The sequence below is a fragment of the Falco punctatus genome (genome assembly GCF_963210335.1).
Source record: "Falco punctatus genome assembly, chromosome: 6".
NCBI lineage: Eukaryota > Metazoa > Chordata > Aves > Falconiformes > Falconidae > Falco > Falco punctatus.
In genome coordinates this window covers 8,476,094-8,499,825 of record NC_137585.1, presented here as the reverse complement: position 1 = coordinate 8,499,825, position 23,732 = coordinate 8,476,094, and the positions used below count along the sequence as shown (strand labels likewise).

Sequence of the window (23,732 nt, the reverse complement as noted above, 5' to 3'; positions counted from 1 at the left end):
GCTAATTGCACGTGTGTGTGTCCCCTCCACCATCCAAGCAGCATGTATGCATATAGGCTGCTTCTGCAGCACTGCAGGATCCAGATGCCTCCCAGCCTTGATTTTTCACAGCACCCCACTGAAAAGAGGAAAGAGCCTTTTACGGATGCAGAACTGAGACAAAGACTAAAAGTAGATCCCAAACTGAGATGCCCCAATGCTGAGCACTGCAGCATGAGCACTTTCTCAGTCCCTTTAATGGAAACCAAAAGCCTGGAAGGAAGCATAAATATTGCTACTATAGATCCAAAAGCCACCAGCCAGAGGAGCTGTAATACAGAATGGCTCAGAGGAAAAGGGTAAAGCCCATCATCCTCCAGACACCGCTGGGAGGTGTCTCCCTCCAGAGTGGACCTTCAACCTCTGCCCTTCTGAACCTGTGCTTACCCCTCTACTTCTGAACCTGCACTCACCCCTCTCTTTACTTCTAAAAAAGCAGCTGCTAAAGAATCTGTTCTTTCTTTCCATTGCCAGAGTAGCTCTACGGTTAGTGCAATACCCCAGAACGTGGGACCAGTGTTCAGCTTCTCCATTAACGGACTCTTTCTCTACATTCCTAGACATGGTGTCCATGGATCCATGAGCTGCTGTTGCAGGACAAACCCACTCACCATGCTGCTCTGAAGGCCTGATTAGGTCTCATAACTACCTGTGATAGTCCTTACAATATACATATGCTCTCCCTAAATAAATTAAAACACACTCATGGTGAAGAAATGACTGGAGCAAAAACTAGAAGACAAGATTGGCCGCCCTCCGTACCTATGCCAGGTAAGGTAGGGGTCAGGCTGCCTTGTGTCTCCTACCCAATGCATCCTTAATTATTCTTTGTGTGGGGCTGTGTCCCACTGCCCGACCCAGAATTTGCAATCACTAACTTCTTAGGGCTTCTACCACTCCAGTTACCTCCAGTGGTGAGAAGGGCTGCCTAAGGAGGCTATTTGATGGAAGCACACTAATCACCACTGCATTTCATGTCATGTCTGATCTAGCAGGGATGTAAACAGTATTTTCAGAAATAAAGCAATGACAAAAATTTGCCTCCAGTATATGACAGCCACTGAATGTGTTTTTTTGGGAACATGTTTTTTTTCAGGCGAAGTTGCCAAAACACTGCCTATAGCCCCCTTTGGGTTCATAAGCCCCTGTATTGAAGTCTGTCTTAACAAGCACTGCACTACCTGTTTTTAGAATAAGCAGCTGAACAAAGGGTGGGTGAACTACAACAGACATCGATGTGGTCCTGGGAGCCTCTCTCAAGGGAGGAAGCTGTGTGCATGTGTGGTGGTGGTGGACAGCCTGTTCGGATCTGCTTCTTAATTCCAGCCAGTGTCCTGGCACTACAACCACTGTATCACTCCTTTTCTCCAACTTTAACTCTCATCTGTTTTTCTAGATCTTAAATGAGAACTGAAGCAACAAATAAGGGAGGAAAATATCTGTCTTACAGAAAATGAAGGAAGGACAGGGAAAAAACGTGAGAGAAAACCAAGATTCAGGTTAAGAAAATATAAGAAATTAATAGCTATGCAAAAGAAACGTGTTTGTGAAAGAAAGTACAAGAATGTAATAAAAACAAAGAAAAGAAGAAATAGAAACAGAGACAGCTGGCAAAGAAACTTATCTCTTTCTAGTAGGTGATAGCCTACTGACTTTCAGAAAGTAACTGGGTGCAAGTTGCATGAGAGTGTGAGGGAAGGATGTTCTTGCAGCACCTTTGTGTGAAGTGAAGCAATTAGTGCAGTACTGAGCGATGGGGACAAAATATGTGCAGGATTCCTCCAGTGCCTGCAGAAGGATTTTCTTTTCAGTTGAACACCCACTACTTCAGCGACTCAGTAAGTTTCAGGTCTTCAAAGATTGTCTTGGTCAAGAAATATCTCTTGCACTATCCCTGATGTTAAGCGCAGGCTCTGTGCAGCTTTTTGTGTCACAGAGGTGCCGAGCACCACAACCATTCACAGCCTAACCTATGCCGAGGGTTCAGGTTTCCCCGGGGAATTTGGGACCCTGAGCCAAACCACCTTTAACAGGTCCAAAGACTTATCAGATAACACATTCTTCAGCCTTTCAGAAGAATCACTGGATCAGAGACAGAGAGGACAATGTGCAAGTCACATGAGACCCTAAATCCTGAACTGACCTAAAAATGCAGTGGAGCTCAAAACTCCATGAATAACGTATTTATCTGCAACTGATTCCTAATCAAGTTTCGATGCAAGATTTCTTGGAACACCTTAAACTGTGGGGTGAAATGTAGTAGTAAAATACACGTCTGACTACTCTTGCTGTCATCTGAGACAAACAGATGTTCATACAGCAGAACCAAACCTCCCTGAATCCCATCCCATCCTGTGCCAGGTTCGGTGTAAGATCTGGAATTATTTCCCCATGGCAGCCACTCCCTTGATTCTTCCAGAGTTTACCCTGCAGAGCTCAGAATATTGCAGAAACCAGCAAATGAAACTACCGATGATACAATCTTCAGAGCCTGGAGCCAGCTAGGGATGGATTATTAACAATTAGTCCTCCTAAAGGGCCCAGCTTAAATCAGAATGACACTGCAGAAAGCACTGTATGTATATAAACAGTAAGAGATAGCCATGTGGGTCCCAAGACCTATATACATAAAGGAAAACAATTGGTATTTACTCTGTTTTGCTGATATGGGAACCAAGTGTGTAGTGATTACACGGTTGGACCAAGAGAAAATCCATGATGGAGCTATAAATCAATCCTCAATATCCAGAGACCCAGATCAGTGCTTCACCAGCTAAGCAATCCACAATCTTCCTCTGGAAGACAACCATCTCTGCCTGTAAGCCTACTCCTGAAGGCATCCCTGACCGCTCAGCAGCTGGCCTGTTCCTTACTGGGACTACAAGCAGGCACCATAATACAGGTGGCTGCTAGGTCTGCTGAACAGAGCCACTACAAAAGCTGTACGTTCACTGTGGTTCATGTTCATCCCAGATTTCATGCCTCTTTACTTACCTGAAGCCTCTGGCACCAAAGAATAATTTCCTGGGAAACAAGAAAGTGTAGTTATGGATCATAAACCCTCACTTGCCTGCCGGGAATGTGCACAGCTGATGCTATCAGGAGTATCTACACATGTCAGATTCTGTCCATCTAGCCCAGACCAGAAACAAGAAAATGACCTTTGGAGCCACACTCCAAATTTTTGTAGTTAGATGACTGGAAAACTGACGTTCCAGTACAACGCTCTTCCTAAACTAGGAAGAAAACCAAAGCCACTCACTGGTTGGTGTTACGCACCAGAAGAAGTTGGGCTACAGCCCTTGGGATATTGTTGTACAGAACATGTTGTGACTGCTTAGGTGAGCCCCACCATATTCTTGCTTTTTGCTGAGAGGAGTAAGAGCTGCTCAGTACTGTGGCATTGCTCCTAAACTGTTGTTGGCAGGAGATAATCGGGTCAAACAGAGGACCAAACCAACACTGATGAGTACATACCAAAAATGCAGCCTACTCTTGTAGCCCTACGGCCTTTTCTCCCCAGTGGGACCCTCAAAAGGCTAAACCAAACCTTGGTGGCTGGTAGTGCAGTAAAAGACCTGCCTTGACCCCAGTTACACAGAATTGACATGACATGCTCGAATACCGTACATCTTTTTCTGTCTCTAATTTTGGCTCCCTAATCGCCTAATATCTGGACCTGATGTAAACTGCTATGGTGAAGCAGTTTTATACGAGTCCAGCACGCTGTGCAGAGATCAGCTGTCTCCTCCTGCCAGGCAGCAGGTGTGGAGGTGGAACCTGCCCAGCCCCTTCCATCAGTCAGTTTTTGAAGGTGCCCAGAAGACAGCAGGGAGGTCAGTTTAAGGTCCTCTGTTTTCTAGTACAAAAAAAAAAAAGCTACAGATATCCAGAGAGAGATGTGTTTACAAGTATGCACAGCTCTCAGGCAGGAAACTGTGCCCACATTCCCCAGCCCATACCAGCCCTTCCAGTTCCACTCTGCTTTACCTCCCCTGTCACAGGCTCAGCTGGTGGGCAGTCACGTTCCAGCTCCCACCGAACCAAAGAAGTGCCTGAGACACCTCAGTAGGGTAACTACAGGCAGAATCCCTGACAGGGGGACATTTTTGCTTCTAAATTCCCATTTGAGGCTGTCGTATAAGGCGGATAAGCTACTCCCTATGCCTCACTGCAAGTTCCCATAACGAAAGAGCTCACCCTCCTCTTCTGTTGCCTCTGTACCTCTTTCTGCTACCCTTTAAGCAGGGAGGCACAATCAGAACAGGAGCAAATGCATACATACACAGGAGCTGGGAGCATGTTAAGCAGTGGGAGTAGGAGCATGTTAAGCAGTGGGAGTAGAACACATGAAACAGGGAAGGTTTTTATCCAGGCGCGGAGGATCTTACAATTGCCCTGACTTCACTCTGGCTCTTCCCCAGCTGGACAGATGCTGTAACATCTGGCAGCAATCAATGGCATTCAAGTATTGTGTTCCCCTCACTCTGTGTTCCCTGTACCCTCACCTTGCCTCCAGCTTTGCAGCCCCACCAGAGCTCCCCCACTTTGTGACCCACCAGTGGGAATCTGTCAGCCTCCACCAATGTGAAATTAAGAGGGGCCCACAGCAGTTTAAGCAACAACAAATTTAACTCCCTTTCAAAGAGAACAGGAGAACTTATGTCACTATCCCACCCACTGCGCAAGTCATCATGAACACAAGTTACTACATCGTGAAAAACTGGATGGAGACTGAACGCAGAAGTCCACACGGACAAGCCTGCGTCTGCTCACCCCAGATACAACCTCTGTCATTCCTGCCTTACAACAGCTCTCCTGCAAGCCTCTCTCCCTCGGGGCCCCCTCTACCTGCAGCATCCCTCTGTTACACACCCAGGTAATCCTCATGGAGGAGCTCTGTTACCATTTGAGATCTTTGCCCTCAGCACCTGCCCTATGACATTTTCTTCAGCTGCCTTCCTAATTCCCTGACATGCAATTACCCTCCCACTTTCTAAGCGCTCTCCTCAGGACACCACCTCTGGAAACTGTGCTGCAGGTGTCCCCCCAGGCTTGCAGCCTCAGCTGACCTGGCTTGATCTGCAGCCTCCACACAGCCTGCCAGCCTCACCTGCCTTCACCAGGAAAAGAGGAAGGCAAAAGGCAGCGCAGCAACAGGAGCTACCTCAGGGTCAGCATGTTAGCTGTGCCATCTGCCCCACTTCGCAACCCTCTGCTTCTGGGAGATCTCCCATTCTGAAGAACAGAGGGGCTGATCTCTTTATACCTGTCCCCTAAGAAAGCCCCCGTTTGCTACCCAACCACAAGCACTGACCAAACAGGGAATAGAAGGCCAAGAGAACTGGGATATAGCTGCACTGGAGACAGTAAACCAGACTCCAGCATTGCTGGGTCTCAGATCCAATCCAAGATTTGGACCGTCAGAAGCCCCTCTCCTTTGCCCTTTCACTTGTTCCTTATTTTCTTTCCCCCCACCTCCATTCTCCTCCTCCCCCTCTCACCTCCAAAAGGCTGAGGCAGCGGTGCTGCTGAGGGGATCTCACTGTCACAGTGACAGAGCCAGCATGCCAGCACTGCCCTGAGACCAGTGATCCCAGACAGACACGGGGTCTGGAGGCTGTGCAAGGTGTCTTGGCTTTGCTGTCCTTTCCCTGCTCCCCAGAGGGGCTGGAGGGACAAAGACACAGACCCTGCAGGGCCAGGCTGGCTCCTGAAGCATGAGCAGGCTGCGGGTTCCCTGGTGCCTCTGGGCTTGCCACAAGGCACGGTGCAATCCATTTCACCTCACCAGCTCACCTGCTTCTAGGAAAACCTGGAAGCACCACGGAAGCACCACGGGGCATTTCCTCCCCTTTAAAGCTCGCCGGTTGTCTTCCACTCACAGCTGAAACCATCAGGTGTTCTACTTGCTCTACCTGCCTTTAGGTATACAGCTATTACAACTACTTCAGAGTTACTCTGGCTCATGAATTTTGCAAAAAGCTGACCATACTTCTTTCAGTCAAGGAGTGTTGGTATCTGTGACCACGCTAAAACATTCTGAGCTCTCCCAGCAATGTTTCCTTCAACCCCATCACAGGCCAAATAGGCAGAGAAAATGTTTGTGTATCTTCTGTTGCACACTGGATCAATTTAGGCTTTCTAGCTACATTTGTTAAAGTGTAGGTTACGAACAGGCAGCTTTTGAGAACTGTAAAAAAATTCCTCTTGTAGTTTTCCGTGTGAGTTTTCTTCTCTTAATCTGTTATAACAATCTCTTCCCAGTCTGTTTCACAGTGAGTGGTTATTTTGATAGCTATACGACCCGTTTCTGATGTGCATGTTGTTTCAAAGGTCTACACTTTTTTCCAGACTAAAAATGGCTTTGGAAGCAGGGTACTTATTACTGATTGAGGCAATTTGTGTTTTCTATAAAAACAGATGTAGGGATAGCCATAGCAGAATAATTATGCCACTGAGATGAACACCAGGTTATTTCCCCTCATAACTAAGAATAGCTAGATTCAACGGCAGCATGACCCACTGCAGCCAGTAAGGGTGTAGAACAAGGGGACCTTCTTGGGCATATTAATAGGTCTCCAGACAAAGTCAGCCTTGATTTGTCACTGAGTCCTTTGCTCAGAACACCATGTTAAGGACTGCGCAGAGAAACTACAACAGCAGCAACTAATATTCCCCACAGTTTACAAAGGTCAGAGTTATTTAATGCTTTTGCCATATGACAAGGGTCAACCATGCCAGGCCTGGAAATAGACTTCAAGCCTTCTAATTTTGTAATCCCATTATCCCCTGTTCCCCACCTCCACAGCAACTGGAATTCCTGGCCCTTCTTCTGTTCCCTTCCACCTTAGCATCTCTGCAGCCAAAGCTCCAAAACAGTAATATGATGGGAATATGCAACTGGATCCCACAGCCTCCCCTTCGCCCCTCATGCTCACACATCTGCCCTGCACTCTCTCCTGCAACAGGCTCCCTTTCACCCTCCAGCTTCTGTGCTGCTGTGCTCTGTACCCAGCACTGCCCATCTCCTGCATTCCCTCTCTTGCACATTACACATTCCCCTTTGCAACAGTGATCCTCTGCATCATCTCTTCTCCATCACCTTTCTCGTCTCCAGCCTCATTTTTTCCAACATCTTTCTCTCTTTCTTTCTTAGGCTTAGTCTAGACTGAGTTTAAGGTGTGATGTTAGCCACAAAGGATAATCTGGTCATTTAAGTAGTCTAATACAGACACAGGAGTCTGGCTTTAGGTCATGTTAACTGGATCAAATTACAATATGAGGTGTACATTAAATCCCAACTGAAGCAAGAAATTAGTGCTTCTTTGCATATCTCAGCTTTTATTACTTTCTGACATCCTTTCCAAGGGTCTTCTTGGTTTTGTTCTGGTCATCGTCTTTTGGAACCCATCTCTTTTTTCCCTGCTTTCTGCTCCAGAGAGGCTCCTTTACACAACTTCTTCATCACACTAAACAAGACACAAGTCTTGTTTTTCTCCTTCAGACTCAGCTATGCACAAGGTGAATCACATGGCTTTTCTCATGTAGCTGCTTCCCCTTTGCATGTTAATATGGGCTTGGTTCTTATTCTGAGTTTATCGCTTCTGACTCAAAGACTGTTAGGGTTTTTTTTAGAAGAACAAAGAACTTCTTTTCCATCTTAGATATGGATAAGGTGAGGCCAGGATCCGGAAGGACTGTCACTAATCATACAGGGAGGCAGAGAGGGAACAGAAGAAAGACTAGAAAATAAGGCTGGAGTGAAAGCACAAAGGCAAAAGGTCACAGATAGGGCTGAGTGACAACTAATGTCAAGGACAATGAGGAGGCCTGATTCCACCTTCCCAGTGGTGCCTTTGGTACCCAGGAGAGGAGAGGTGGTAGCAAAAACTGGATTGCATAAGGGGACCCGACCCACTCCAGCACTCTGCACTGCTGGCCAGTGCCCAGGAACACCAGGCAGGGGACAGGGTGCTCCGGTTTTGCTCCCTTGCCCTGCAAGACAATGGGACCCGATGAGCACCAAACCCATCTCTGTTAGCTGAACCACAGCATTCTTGTTTGAGACTGAGGATGGCTGAATTATTGGGGGAACCTTAGCTAAATTCTATGTTTATTTTGTGCTACCCATTCAACTTTAAGGTAAATTAGTAGGTCTTTTATGCACATTAACATCCTGCAGCACTCTTGTCTCCTACGGCACCTAACCATTTCCTCCAGTGGCCTGGATTTAAAACCCATGTAGGCAACATGTATCCATAATGTATTGTGGATAATGCTAAATAGCATGAAAAAGAGTTATTTGTTTTGCTGTATTCTTTTGTACTTAAATAAATACTGGTGTATGATCTTGTTTCAACAGGCATAAAGAGCTTCTTGGCCTCCTCTCCAGATATGCACAGATCTGTAAAATCTCCTAGAGCTTTTCTGTTGACAGTGCAATACAGAAGGCACTACTATTTGGCTACATCAGAGCTCTTCCTGTTTTGTTGCAAGGAAACTGCAGTGTACGTCATGTCTGCGGAGTCTGTATTGAAGAATTTCTGCATTTCCTTCATGGCTATAAGACTGCAGGCTTACCGTGAAGTCCCGTTTTTTTTCTAAGGGTCCCAGCTCTAGATCTTTTTGCAGCTTAAAATTTCCTTTATTTTGCTTTTAGCTACAATTTTTAAACAGGTTTTCTGGAGTACTTAGATCTTGGTAGGCATTCATTTCAACACATGCTGGCTCCCCAGACCTCTCACCTGCAGCAGTGTCCCACTCTCCTCTCTGGTGCCCATGACGCAGCATCCCAGTTGCCCTCCCAGTCATTCCACCCCACTGCCTCTCCTCACCCCAGCTCTCCCACCCACTCCCTCTTTTTCTTTCCCTGTGTCTCTCACCAGTCTCCCCTCCCTCCTCCTCTCTTCCTTTTCACTTTTCCTGAATGCCTGTAACACTGCCAGGACTTGTCAGATGAACTGCCCTGTCTCCGAATGAGCTAGTCGAGCTGTATGAGCTGCATCAGCTGCGCTACAGGGAAACCCTCTCTCGCAAGCTCACCTCTGCCAGCCGGGGACAGGGGAGGTCCATTTTTAGCGGTGCAGTTTCCTGAGGTTGTTTAGCTGCCTGATGCTGTTTGCTCCTGCACCGAGCCCTTGTGCCCAGCCCAGGACAGGCTATGGGGTGATGTACCCCAAGTTATTTATGATGTAAAAATGTGCCCGTTGCCCTGGAAACCTGCGCTCCCGCGCATCTCAGGCACGGGTTGCTAAGCGATGCGCTTGTGCTTGAGGGGAAGGGGATGCAGGGTTGAGATCTGATAGCGCTTCTCTAAGAGTGACCTGTTGCAAAATACAAGGGCAAGGACAGGCAGAGGCCCCAGAGGGGATGCCTGATTTATTGTAATGTTTGACTGACAGCTAGTTGCTTGCCAGAGACAGTAAGTGGATGCGATGGAGGGAAGAGCAAACCGGCTCCCACGGCAACTGCGCTTAAGTCATCTGAGGTCAAAACGATGACTGAAACTGGCAGAGAAAACGAATTTTGATCTGATCCCACAGCAGTGACTGCGTGACTCGGTCTGCCAGCTCTGGATGCCTGAGCTGCCTTGCACGCCCCTCGCCCCCCCATCCCAAACGGGACCACGTTGCGCCCCGCTACGGTGCTCCTCGGGGCTCTCCCAAAGCCTGGTCATCTATCTCAACGCCTGTCCTGAATTCACCCCTAGCTATTTTTGTTTCTGGGTCACCGAGAACACGTGTGCATCACCACCAGCGGTTGACGGCAGCGGGGGCCGGCACATCCACGCTGCTCTCCATCACGAGTGGGGGCTGCCCACGGCTGTCAGCCCACCCCCCCGGCAGGGAAAGCTCAGCTCACCCCTCACCCCCCACTGTCCGCAGGGTCCCGGCTGCGTAACAAGCCAATGCAGACGTGCCTAATGACGGAAACACCACGTCGGCTTGTTTCTTTCTTTTTTTAATTTCTTTCTTTCTTTTTTTTTTTTGTTTTTTTTTTTGGTTTTTTTTTTTTCTTTGTTTTTGTTGGGTAGGCAGGCAGTCTTGGAGAGCTCCTACAAGCCTTCCAGCCCAGAAAACAGCTCGAATCCAGCAGTCGCCGCAGGATCCTGCCGCGCTGCAACGGATTTCTGTTGCCATCTGGTGGCAACCGAACAGCACCGGGAAACGGAGCACCGACACCAAGGTCCAGCCCCCTGCCGCTCCCTGAGCCGGGCTTGTTCTCCTCCATTTATCCCACAGGCCTTTACTCTGGCCACATCTCAGTTGCCTCCCTTTAGAAGGGAGCAGGGGAGAATGTTCATGCTATTAATTAATTCACTTATTATTTAATCTAGATTCCAGGTTACACCTGCCATTGCAAGCCTTCTCCACGGTTTTCAGTTCAACACTGGCAATTTTCTTGACTGCTCCACATGCTGTATGTAGTCAAGACTCTCTTCTAACCTCTGAAGCTTGTGGTTTAGCTCACCCTAAATTAGAAATCTTCACTCTAGCCCCAAGAGCTGCTGAATGAGTCATCCACAGTGGGTCAGCTAACGAACGAACGTAAAATTACCCACCTACCTGTTGCAGAAATCTCCTTGCAGGATCGCACCCCTGCTTACAGAGGAACGTGCGAACCACCAGCCAGCCTCAGACTCCCTCCTTATCTCACCCAGGGTCCCACCGCTGCCCTGGAGGCAGAGGCCACATAGAAGGCAGAGATCTCATGTCGGATGGTTTGCCCTGACACATCGCTTTCGTGGGCATTATTGAAGCTTCTGCTGGACCCTGGCTTAAACTGCAGCACAAGAGTTTCTGCAGGTAGCCATAAATTCACCCTCTTGTAATCTCATTATTCCCTGGTAGAGAATAATTCCTGTCCCATTTAAGGAAGGCACCAAACCCAAAGACTGCACGGACAATTCAGAAGTAGGACACCCTTGTGGTTTTGCTCCCACCTATGCTTAGCTCCTTGTTGGAGCCTTGCCTTTGTGCCTCCCCCCATGGCAGCCTTGCTCTTGTCCCTGTTCCCTGCTCCGGCCCAGCCACATCTGCCTGCTGGAACCCCCCAACCTTGTTCGTGACCCTCTTGCCTAAACACCAACAAACTGCCTTTACCAAGTCAGGCACAGAGCCCCCTGAGAATTTCCCACTCCAGTGTTCCCAGGGGCAGGGATGACTCATGACAACTTGTTGCTCCCAGTAACTCAGCTGACGGAATCCCAGGAGCAGCCAGCCACACTCCAGCTCCACGCGGGTGTTGGTGCTCCAGCACCAGCTTCTGCCCCCTGTGAAACTTGATCTGTGGAAGTGCAGCAGCTCCTTCTCTAGCCCCATCTCAGAGCTGACACAAAACTAATGAAGACCACCCATGTTGTTTCGGTACTGCTCACCTATGCCATAAGTTGTTTTTGAACCAGCCTCCTGCGTGTGCTGCTGACGGTGTTGTGGGGGCCCAAACAAGCCCTCCACTGCAGAAGGTGAGGTATGTATTTTAGCTGTTTGTGCAGACCACAGGAGAGCAGTCAGCAGAAGCTGCACTTGCAGCATTAAAGCAGAGGCAGAGGGACTGTGTGGGGACGTTTGGCAGAGCTATGACCCTCGGCATGGTCCAGGAAGGAACCCTGCAGTGCAGCATCCCCACTCCCAACAGGGGCACATTGGGAAAGTCCTGGTGCAGCTATAAACACCCTTCGCTTTAGGTAATTTGGTTTTTATTCTTTACATCATCCACTGGTGAGACAGGAAAGTTGAGATTTTGAGGGTCTCATAACTGGCAGTGATTTTCTCACCCAGCTCTCTACAGCTTCATGTTAACTTCACGTTTGGTCCAGTCAGGCCACAGAGCAGACAGGCACTAGAGAGCTGTTTGCCACCGTGCTGGTGGGGGGAGCGATGGTGGTCCTCAGCCGGTTTGAGTTAAACACTTGATTCCACAGACACCACAAATCCAGGCAGTCCAAGACACCCCACTGACCCGTCAGTCTACTGCTCTGGTCCCAAATGGGGTAACCTCATCGCACCACAGTATGATGGCAATGGGTCACATAGGTCTGAAAGACACCGGAATCTCTACAAACTTCACAGACACAGGATTTTATTGGGAATATTAATGTTATTTTACAGCTTAGGCCAGGAGCGGATCTTCATTAACTCCAAACTATTCTGTGACAGAGATTATTTGGTTACACAACCACAACAGTAAATGAAACAGTGGCTGGGAGTGTTCCCAAGCACTGAAATTTGATGTTTGAAGTTTTATTAGCAGCCGACTAGCAGTCTTCCAAACAGTTCTGCTCATGGTTTAGGAGTTAGCGCATGGCAAGGAATGGTCCAGAAGGGAGTCTGCATGCAGCCAGCCTGTTATGGAAGGTAAAAGAGTTTAGCAGGATGACCACTCTATGCCCATTAGCCTCAGAGCCAGAGAAGAGTCTCGTTTAGTTTACTACCACGGAGTCAGCCTTTCTCTCTGAATGGGCACTGAGCCAGTTTACAGACACTCTGTCCACTTTTCATACATCCCAATTACTTTAGGTTCTCTGCAGGGTACCAAAACCATCTGGGGCAAGGGACTAATGCAGGTTAGGTCCAAAGTCATCTTTCACTAGCATGTGTCTACACCTAATGCTGGATTCACTATGATGACAGAGCCAAGTTTATTGATTTTTTTTCAAAAATTGTGTTGCCTTTAGAAAAATTAGAGCTTGTTGTTGGTTTTCAGGATCCAGGTTACTGGAAACACTGGTTAATAGGTCAAGTGCATTGCTCTACCCCAGCGTCGTGCTTTACCAGACAACTCCCACTGATTTGATCCCAGACACAAAGACTCGGTATCAGAGCCAAAGCCAATGCTGCTTTGAAACAAGGGCAGGTTACTCTGAATACTTCACATAGGGTTCACGTGTTCCCAGAGCTTCATCTGCAGATCTCCACATTCTTTCTGAGCTGGAAAGGAAAGCTTCCTTAAATCTTGTGCTGCCTATCAGGAACTAAAGGGGAGAACTGGGAAATACAAGTGCCTCTTTCATTGCATCCCTGAGCTACTGGCCTGCATATGGCAAAAATCACTACAAAGCTAGAGCTGGGGAAGCACAGAAGTTCTAAATCCAACAGGAAACAAATGGTAAACAAATCTTCCAGGCCAGAACTGTCATTTTGAGTATATGGTTACTCATTTTGCTGACAGTAATTCTTCCAGAGGCTGCAGGCCAACTCAGCTCTGAATATTTTGCATCATCACCAAGCGCATGTCATAACTGCAGCAATGCCATTTTAAGCAACCCAGAGCAGAACTGCTGGCTCATACCAATTCTTAAGAAGGGCTAAGGATGATTCACATTCAGATTTCAAAACTCACAGATTGAACCAAGCCTACTGGTGTTTAGGGACTCTGCAAATGTTTACTACCAATTTGTTACCAAGTTATCAATTAATCTCTCTCCCTGACACAGACTGCTTAAGCAGAATGCAGTATTTTCAGGACAGCAGCCATTCAAAAATCCTTTGGAAACCTTACACAAGCCTTTGTAAACACTTTTCCCCCCCTTCTATTCATCCTGTGTCTCCACAAATGTTTGAGACAAAAAATCTTCTGGTTATGCACAGGAACACAGTTATACTAGTTCCTCATTCCTTGGACGAAAGGGCATCTGATGCTGCCTAGTCCTATAAACCAACCACTTCAGAACATAATCAGCAATGTTGTCAAAAAATCCTGCCAGGAATTAGGGCTATGTCTGGCCAGTGGTAGCACTTGAAGGAGTATGTTGTGCTTTCAAATGTGGACTGATCAGAAAGCTTTAACAGTTCAGAGAAGAAACTGAATTAAGTTGAAGTTAAATGGCTGTTTCCTTTTCCTGTTTCCACTCTACCACCTCGGGCCGAGTGGAAAAGAAAGACAGCAGATGCCTGTCCATGAAAGGAAACATTAGTCAGTGCCCTTCTTCAGCTCCGTATCTTCATTTCAAATTCAATTATACTTCAGCGTGACTCACACACCTTGGCTAAGGTTTCTCCTGGGCATTAGTCACCTACCAGATAATTTGGCGTCCTCAGCCAGGATTTTCCCCCTCATAACCCTAACAAATACCCCGGCCCAAGCGTATGGTCATTGATGACAGCACTAGACACTCGTGAGAGCTGTATAAATGTCCAGTTCTTTCTGAAAGCTAGTGAAGCATTTGGCTCAACCACTTCCTTTGGCAATGAATTCACCAGTGTAATCTCATGATAAGGAAAAGTGTTTCCTTGTTTTCACTCCCCAGTTTCATTGAACGGTCTCTTTGTTCTTGTGTTATGATACAGGAAGAACAGAAGCTCTGAAGTCTACTTCTACTCTAGCAATTATTTTATAAACTATCTATCCACTTTTATATCTCTCCTTTCCAAAACAGCAACATCCGTTTTTTTCTAATCTCTCTCTCAGAGTTTTTACATGCCTTAATCGTTTCTGTCACCATTTCCTGAAGTCTCCTCTTTAAGGGCAAACCTCTGGGTCCTCCCCAGAGCGTTCAGACAAGATTATCCACACTGGCGCTGAAATCTCGTGCCTATGATTACTATAGAGTTAATTCAAACCCCAGAAGGGGTAGCATTGTCCCTTGCCATTGCACTGTTGACTTTGAATTTCAATTACCGTTGTGCTGCCCAGTTACCTTCCCTGTTTAGGTCTGACTGAAGTCTAATACAGCTGCTCTAAATTACTTTGCCTTCTGCAGAAGTCAGTGCTTCACTGTTCACTTTTCTCTCCTCTTTCCAGGTGAACAACGAAGAAACACAACACAAGACAATGGATAAATCCTTAAGACATTTTGCTTTCAACATTTTGCCATGATGAAAATTAATTGTTCAATTCCACCCCTTGCTTGCTGCTTATAGGACAGTTCTTTGAAGACAATTCTTCTCGTCTTACTTTATATATATACATATATACACATAATGCTTATGATTTTTACATATTTTTTGCACAATTTAGGGAAGGACATTTTGAAAAGTCCCTACTTAATTCTGGAATTTTTCTTCCTACTGTTCAGCCTAACTTTGGCCACTCTACACCTATTTGTTCTTAAACTAGTAGTATCCTTCCAATTAAAAGCTCCTTCCCTTACCTGTTGCTTACAGTCAGGTGTGTTTCTGGCCACTTCACTGTCTCCATTTTACCAGGCAAGGTTTTTAAGCCAAAGTTATGGTGATAGGATTTTCTATCATTCTATAGAAAATTCTAGGAGCTGTTCTTACACCTGTTTCAGTCTGAATGAATCTTTACTAAGAATGAAGGATCAGAATTATTCACAATATTCTATATGAGTGTTGGTTGTTTTTTTTTAATTAGGAGATTCTCTTGATACCTTCCTGGATCCTATTTACCTTTTAGCAGTTCATGGTGTGTGACCAGCTAATACTCAAAGATCCTTTTCCTCCTTCTCCCTCATTTCCAATTGATGAGTCCCTGGGAGGGGGAAGTTATTAGTCCCTGTATTCATGGCACTAAATTTTGCATACCTGAATCTCATCCAAGATTTTATTTTATCCAAATCTCAGAGGTCTTTCAGTATTCCTTCATAACATCCTGATCATTCTGTCTTTGTGCCATCAGCAAATTTCATCCAAATGCTCTTTTTATTTATTCCAAGGCCATGAATTCAAATATGAAACAAGATAAGGCCCCAAAGTGACCTACATTAGTAATCCCTTTTCCCTATCAAGATTCTGTCTTTGTGGAGCAGCCTCAAAGGCCTTTTAAAAATCTAAATATATCAGATTAAATGTTTCTCTTTTATTAACTTCCTTATTGACACATTCAGAAAGCTGAGAAGGGGATTTATGAGATACTCATTGCTTAAAGAATTCATCTTGGTTATCACAGTCTTCCAGATGTTTTGACATATTTTTAATTACCATTCTGACCAGCTTTTAAGAAACAGATAAAAGCTTCACTATTCCACTTCCCTGCTTCATCCCTAGCACCCTTTTTAAAATTGTGAGTACAGCCTGTATTGTCTCCTCTGATGCTCTGGTACTATGGCAGCTTTCTATGAGACCACGTATTTTCCTAATCCAAGAAGTCAAAGCACCCAAATACTTCTCACTTGAAGTTCTCTGGAATTCTTGGAGGTATGCTATATTACGTTTTAAAATTACTAGTTTGGCCCAACATTTCTCCTTATGAGATCTCAATTTCCAAAAGCTGCTTCACTGCAAAAACCAGAATGGATGCAGGACAGGAACATAAAAGCCTCCTACACCCTCAAAACTGACAGTGGATATGGAAAAGCAAAGTTTTTCTTAATTGTTCACTTTAACCTCCCCTGATCCAACACATCCACTAATTCTTTCACAGGCTTCCTGGTTCTCACACCCTGAAAGACTCTCATCTATACTTTTAATGCATTTCATTGTTTCCTCTGCAACTCTCTGTTCCAGGTTTCCTCCTAATTATCACATGCGGCAAATTCAAGCTTCTCCCTACTGTAATTTTTGAAGAATCTCTTGCATGACTCCAGTTTCTCAGAAATTATAAGTTATGTCACACGGCTATCCTATTTTCCTTTTGATCCACAGGAATGCTTGTCATCAAGACTATCATTATTGTTGATATCATAGGTATCTGTAGCATTTCTAAGGAATTTAATCTTTTACTATTAACTCTGATGTCTGCTTCTCAGTCAGAATGCAACAGCATGAACCACTCATTAGTTTGAGCTATTGCGATCAAACTTTATATCCTGTCTGCATTTTCACACCATCTGCTTTTGAAGTGGTAGACAGACTGTTAATCAGACTTACTGTGCTTTAGTGTCTGTGAAGTGTAGTGGCTCTTTGAAAAGTGACTTGAGGTGGTTCTACATTTACTGTTTCACAGGAACTTCTATCTGCATTTAGCGGCAGACAGAGCTTTCCTAGCCAATCCTGGGATGTGACCACAGCTTTCCTTCTCTGGCTCTGTTGCCTAATACGGAGATCCAAACTTTGACGCACAAAACAGGGTTTTCCTTTAAGGACAGCTACTAATTGTTCTTTTCGTTTGTTCACTATAATTATCTGAAACTTAGAATACGATTTTGTCAATTCGATACAGGAAGGATCAGCATCCAGCTTCCTCTCAGAGCTATTTTAATTCTGCAGGGTTAACAAGCAAGAAAAACTGTAAAAATTATTTCAGCCTGTCAAGTCAGAAGATTAGTCAGAACACACCTGAGCATCTTAACTGCTGAGTAAGAAAGTACCTTTTAATTTACAGCTTTTTAGCAGAGAGTCGCTTCACAATTTTGCTGCACTTTGCTTTGTATTCATTGAGCCTATAGTAACATAACGTGTAACTACCTCTGTGGGCTTTCGGCCTTAGGGTCTGATATTCATTATCACTTTGTCTTGTCTGTCTAACTACTGAAATGTCTCACTTGTGAGTACTTCATCATCTCTAATAGGTAACACTACATAACAGTAACACTACGTAAACCTCCTGAGTCAGGAAAGTGCGATTATGACGAAAATAATTTTCTCATGGAAAACTTTTTAGGTGTTTTATACTGAAGGAAAAACAGCATTAACTGAAAACGTACACAGAACAAATTCACTTCATTCACTGACACCCACTTCTCTTCCCAAGAAAGCTCCTTTTTCTCATCCAAGCCGGCTAGAACAGAGCACAGCAGACTCTAGGCCACTATAAACGCTGCAAAAGACCTCAGCAGCCTGGTCTGCCAGACCGTGACAGCCAGGAATCCTGCCCCCAGGGGTCCCCTGCTCTCTAGCCTTACAAACACTGTAATCACACAGGAGTCTGCATTTAAGTATTACACTCATGTAAGCACTTGCTGATTCTGCTAGTTCTAACTTCACCCTCCAAGCTTTTCAGCTTGACCAGAAGCCCCAGAACAAGGCTCCTATGTGCGATTTCCCCCCACCAATCTGCCTAGAAGATGTAGCTCCCAGAGGCCCATTTAGAGCACATCTCAGCCACAGGGAACCCATAGGAAGGGCTGGGCCAGACCAAGTACATCACAGTTAAAACATTTCCCCCAGCCTGTGCGATCTGGATCCCAAACCCTGCCTCCCCACGTTGCTTTCTGTCAGAGATAGCCGAGTCTGAATTTTGTCATTTTGTTTCTCCCTGGTATCTCACATATACTGACTGAATGTCCTGAAGACTGGGGTTTATAATCCGTTTTTCTTTCTGCATGTATTTAATCATTCACACAAAGAGGAAGAGCTTCAAGAAAAAAAGCCTTAAAAGAGCAACTGCCTTCAATTATGCAAAGCTGGGTAACAAGGGCATTTACCTAAGATACGCTGGCACGTCTGTCTTTCAAATAGGGCATTCAGTCTTGGGTGGACACAGAAATCTCCTGCTCATGATCCTTGGGAATGAGCCCTGCTCTGTCCTGGTACCTACCTACAGCCACTACGCCCATCTGAAATATTGCAGGAAAAGCAGTTGACCCAGGTTTAAACCTTTGCTATAAAGCCATGAGAAGAATGAAAGTCTGTTGCAGAGATCTAAAAAACCAAGAACTCCTGTAGGGTTCATAAAAACAAAGAGACCAAATAGACAAGAAAGACTTTATTTCTGTCCTTGCAGAGGGAAAGGTCATGGTACAAACTAAAGATGTAAAAGGCATAAGAGAACCAGAATGAAGAGACATTACAAATGCACCAATTAGGGGAAAAGCTTCAGTTAGAACTTGTACCTTATCAGTTGTCAAAGAATCCAATTACAAGACTGAAACTGGTAAGGAACCAGGCTTTGTTAGTTCTGCACCTCACAGAACTACCTGCTTCAAAGCACATTAAAGTGCAGCTGTAGCCTGAAAAAAAAAGACGATCACAACCACATGTGATGGCACAGAGCCTGCACAGTCAGGCTTGGAGGAAACAAAGACCAAACCATCAGTCACTAAGAAATGAAGGCTGGGACTTTCCTTCTTTTGAAAAAGGACTTTCTGTACTGAAAGCAGAGCCATCATCCCTGTCTTAGACTTCTGAGGGTTTCAGGGAAGGGTTTGTATAGTTGCAGCTGCAAAGCAGGAGTGGCACCGTGGTATGGACAGGATAGTCCATGTGGAAACTGTACTTTGAGGGATGGTGAGGGGCACAAGGGCTTCTGTCCACCCAAAACAGTCAGTTACCTTTCCCAGTGACTAAAATCTCTGGGGCTGGGCTGATATATTTTTTAATGTAACCTGGCAGCGTTACGCTGGCACACTCCTTTAGCAGACATGGCTGTAACCAGGTAGAACATGCTCCATCTCCAAGAGCCTGAGTTTTAGCAGGAAAAGGTTACTACACTTCACCCTGTGACTTCAGTCACACCTGCTGAGCAAGCGGCTGAATTAAATTTAATGGCCTCTTTTACTCAGGAACACAACTATGACAAGAGGGATACTGCGCCCCCATGTACCATCACCAGCACCCACCCGAACGCTGCACACTGCATCTGAACCGAGCACGCAGCATGAGGAGCTCGGCACAGGCCTGAGCGCCTGGCAGGGGGGCGCAGCCCCCCGCTCCACCCGCGGCCGTCACAGCTCCAGTGCGGGTGCTGCTGCGAGAGACAACATGGAGCCCCTTCCTGCCATTTTGCAGCTGCCGCTCCCCGGGGGGGAGGGGGGGGGGGAAGGGGCGGGGAGAGGCTCCCCCGCACGGCCCCACCTGCGAGGAGGCTGCGGAGGGGAAAGCCCCAGGGGTCCCCGCACGGCCACAGGGTCGCAGCTGCCCGCGGGACCGCCGGGACGGAGCGGAGCGCGCTGCCCTCCCGGGCCCGCCCATGGCTGCCAGCGCCAGCGGGCCCCGTGTGCGGGACGGGCCCCGTGTGCGGGACACGGCCCCACGCCAACCGTCCGGACAACCGCCCGCAGAGGGGGCGGGGCGGCGGGAGCACGGCCAGGCACCGCCCCCCCCGCCACGCATGCGCCGGCCGCCGGCCGAACTGCGGCCGCCTCAGGCCGCCGAGCTAACCCGGAAGCCGTCGGGCCCGGACAGGAAGTGACCCCTGCGCACTGTGACAAACAGCCCCGCCGCCGGGGCCCCCCGCTCGCGCCGCACGCCAGCCGGCCGCGCGGCCCTTTGTGACTCGTTTGACTGACACGCGGGGGGAGAACCAATGGGGGTTACCGCTGTCTGCCCGTCGGCCCACCTTCTCTCAGGCCGCGGCCAATCGGAAGGGCGAGTTCTCCTCGGTCGCCGTCGCCCTTTGATGGGTGGATGCAGCAGCCAACCAAGCTGTGGGCTGTGGGCTAGCCCCGCCCCTGACTCTCGCCAATGGGCGCTGTGGAATGAAGGCGCTAGCGGGACCGGGGGGGAAGGGAGGGCCGCGCTCCGGAGCCCCGCCCCAGCAGCCCCGCCGCCGCCCGCGCGGCTCTGCCCGGGGGGCCGCCCCCAACGCCCCGCCGTGCGGGTCTGCCGCCGCCCCGGGCCGGGTCTGCCGCGCGTCCCCGTTGCCGCTGCGCTCCCCGCCACACGTTCCCAGGCTGGATGCGACACGGGGCGGGGAGGAGCCGCCCGGCCGCTGCGTGCGGGGGCTCCGTGCGCTCTTAAGGAGGCGCTGGCGCGGCGGCACCAGCACCGGGCGGGCTCTGCCCGGGTGCGGGGGGCTGGCCCCGGGGGGGCGAGGCCCCGCCGCGGGTAGACGGTGCGGTAGCGGCGGCCGACATGGCGCCGGGCGGGGACTGCCTGGGGTGAGGGCGGCGGTACCCGGCGGCTCTGCTGCCTCCGCGGGGTTGCGGGGGGCGGCTGGTGGGGCACGACCCGCCTTGCCGTCAGGGGCGCCGGGCGGAGGAGCAGACCGTCCCTGGCCGTATGTACCGGCAGGGAAGAGCTTGTGCCGTCGGGTGTCCAGCTGCAGGGACGGGGAGCTGGCACACCGAGGGAACGGCCGCCAGAGGCCGTGTCCGCTCGCGGTGGGCACAGTGTCGGAGGCTGGGACAGCCAACACGGCCCTCGACGCTTGTCCAGCCACTGGAGCTCCTGCCAGGCCCAGCTGGCACTGGTGGAGGCATAGGGCATGAAGCCGTCCCTGCAGGCAAGATCCTAAATGTGTATGTCAAGCGCCCAGTTCTAAACCACCACTTGTAGCCTCTTGGCGTGTGTGATGCATCGTTACATGGGGGTGGCCTCAAAAGGGGGTAGGCAATGTCATTTTCATGTAGTACTCTTGAGAAATTCAGGGGGTGTAACATGAACAACTGAAGCAAATTATCTGTATGCACAAATACGTAAAAGAAAGATTTTCCTGGGTAAGAAGAGGGTTTGGGGGAAAAAAAGCCACAAGCCAACCACCAAATCCTGCTCAGGGAGACAAATATGTTGGGATACCTGCATGCTACAGGGGATTGCTGAGATGCCTGTTTACTGCTGGTTGCAAACGGAAGGAACAGTCCTTCAGCCAGGATGTGGAAGATAATTCCTTCCCGAATACCATCAGTTTCAATGTCCCAACTGCCAAAAAACAAAGCCACCTCCTACACCTTCCTGGATACCAGAAGCCCTAACTGCCCGCTACCCATCTGTCAAAATTTATAGCTTTCCCTAGACAAATATTAACAATTCAGTCATGCACAAAGCCAGTGGCATCTTGAAAAACTGGGAGGATAAAATACATCAAATGTAAAAATAAGGTACGTGGTGACTAGTTTACTTTTTTTCCACATGCCTCCATCTGCTATCGTTTGCTTGCAAAGGCTTTGGGGTGGATCTTTTTCTTCTCTGAATGCTGAATATGATAATGGATCATGATCCATTCACTTCTGTGTGTTTCTGCAACACTGATTCTTTGGCCTGCCTCCCTAGGGCTTTTTTTGTGTTGGATGGCATTTTTGTATTTACGTTCTTTCAAGTAGTGTAATAAATTAGTTACCTCATGTCTTTTTTTATCTATGAAAAGCAGGCAATGTTTCAGACATTCATTTGGGAGACAGGATCCTGAAAACCAAAAGGAAAAATAAATGGGGAACACGCATTGGATGCCTGGCACGTGTCAAGTCCAACCACAGTTTTCCAACACCTCTGCAGTTGGCTTTAGATGAAACAACTCGCAGATACCACCCATCAGTGCCTCCCAGCAAAATGATGCTTCTGCCTTGTCTCTCGGTAGAGTTAAGAGGAGCCTGTGCACAGTATAGACACAAATCCTAGCTGAAGGGGAACTGGAGAGCTTGGTGTGGGAATAGCAGGGAGACCCAAAGAGCACCTAGCCCAAACAGAAGTCCAAGGAGAGGCAGAAGGCCAAGTGAACTGGAGCTAAGATATTTACGCAGGACTGGGGGGAAAGGACAGAGTAGGACAGAGCTCTGATGTGGAAGTGGGAGGGAAAAGAGATGGTTGTTGGCCCTTGGTAATGATTAGGAACACTGTAATGGGATCTGTAATGAGATAACATGAATAATATGGGAAAAGGGGCGGGAAACCCTCCTTGATAGATGAACAAATAGTAGCACAGGGAGAAGAGTTATGGCCACAGCTGCTGGCGTAGGAGCAGAAGAAAGGTTTGGTGTGGGAGAAGAGGATGCAAAACAACCTGAGGATGGATAGAGGTTGAGCGTTCATCCTTGTGACTTCCTGAAATGAAGGCAGGGACTTTGGCACAGCTTTTGACCTGTTGAAGGCATGCAAAGAGTCATTGCAGGTACAATAGTAAATTAAGCCCTGCAAAGCAACAAGTCTTACAACACCCCCTCTACTACCAGAACAATTTCCATATTACAGTTTCCATAAGGAAAAAAAAAATCAGAAAATGCCATTTTCTCCCAGCATGTGTCCTACCCTCTATGCCAAGCTATAGCAGTGTGACTGTTTGGGAGGATGTGAATGTCAATCTACCCAGAGAAGCAAGAGCTTGTCAAACACAGGGGTCTGACAAGTGTGGTAAGGACCCCCAGGGAGGCCGTTTCATGATTGTGCATTTTGGGTCTCCATGTAGAAGTGGCCTGCCTATGACATTGGCCTCAGATGCAGGGGGATCCCAGGCAGTGCCTGTTCCTTCTCTCTCTCTTTCTCACACACACATGCTTTGGAGTAGTTCATCAATTTAGCTCACTTCACTGTGTAGTCCTCTTTAATGTTGTAAAATCATGGCCAGTTGCCTTGGTCTGCATCCCTAAGACCAGCCTTACAACACACCAGCAGGAGATGCCCTGTTTTTAGCCAGCTGGGCGACAGCAGGGCAACTGGCATTTCTAACTCACAGGGGTTTCTGTATGGTTTTAGCTGGTTTAACACATTGGAGAGCTAGCGATGAGACTTGCAACAGGGTTGTGGTGGAAACACCCAACGCTCAAGGTCTGGGGATGTTACTGCAACAGGCCATCGACAAGGTGTGAGAAGATGAGGAGGGGTGGAGAGATTAATTTTTTGGGGTGGGAGAAGACTCTGATGGCGCTGGGCTGGTGCAGGGCACAACCACCGCAGGGCTGGTGGGAGCAGGGCAGGTCCCCCGGGGCGGCCAGTGCGGTGGGGGCGGCCAGGCCCGGCGCCAGCCCCAGCCCCAGCCCCGGGCCCGGGCGGCCATTCGGGAGCGTCGTGCGGCGGGTGTGGCGGGAGCGCGCCGGGGCCGGGGGCGATGACCGGCGGGTGGGCGAGCGGCTGTCGCAGGGGTGGCCCAACAGCTGCCGCCGCCAGCCCGGGGGCGGCAAGAGGCTGCTGCTGGCAGCGGCCTGACTGGCGAGGGCCCCCCGGCCGGCCGCGACCGCCGGGTTGAATCGAGCCCTCGGC

At 48.3% G+C, this 23,732-nt stretch overlaps 1 protein-coding gene across 2 annotated transcripts; it reads right to left on the bottom strand.

Moving 5' to 3' along the window:
* Nucleotides 1-1,446: 1,446 nt before the first annotated feature.
* LOC308066443 (uncharacterized protein) lies at nt 1,447-21,029 on the bottom strand (the record flags this gene model as incomplete). 2 transcript variants are annotated; one of them, XM_080393724.1, is made up of 2 exons in its annotated part: nt 1,447-12,386; nt 20,139-21,029. In XM_080393724.1, 2 exons carry the CDS (start codon nt 21,027-21,029, stop codon nt 12,324-12,326), a joined length of 954 nt encoding a protein of 317 aa, XP_080249850.1. In that variant the 3' UTR covers nt 1,447-12,323. The 2 variants fall into 2 exon arrangements, with proteins under 2 accessions (XP_080249850.1, XP_080249851.1); XM_080393725.1 differs by having other exon boundaries at nt 20,161-21,029.
* Between the last annotated feature and the right edge of the window lie 2,703 nt (nt 21,030-23,732).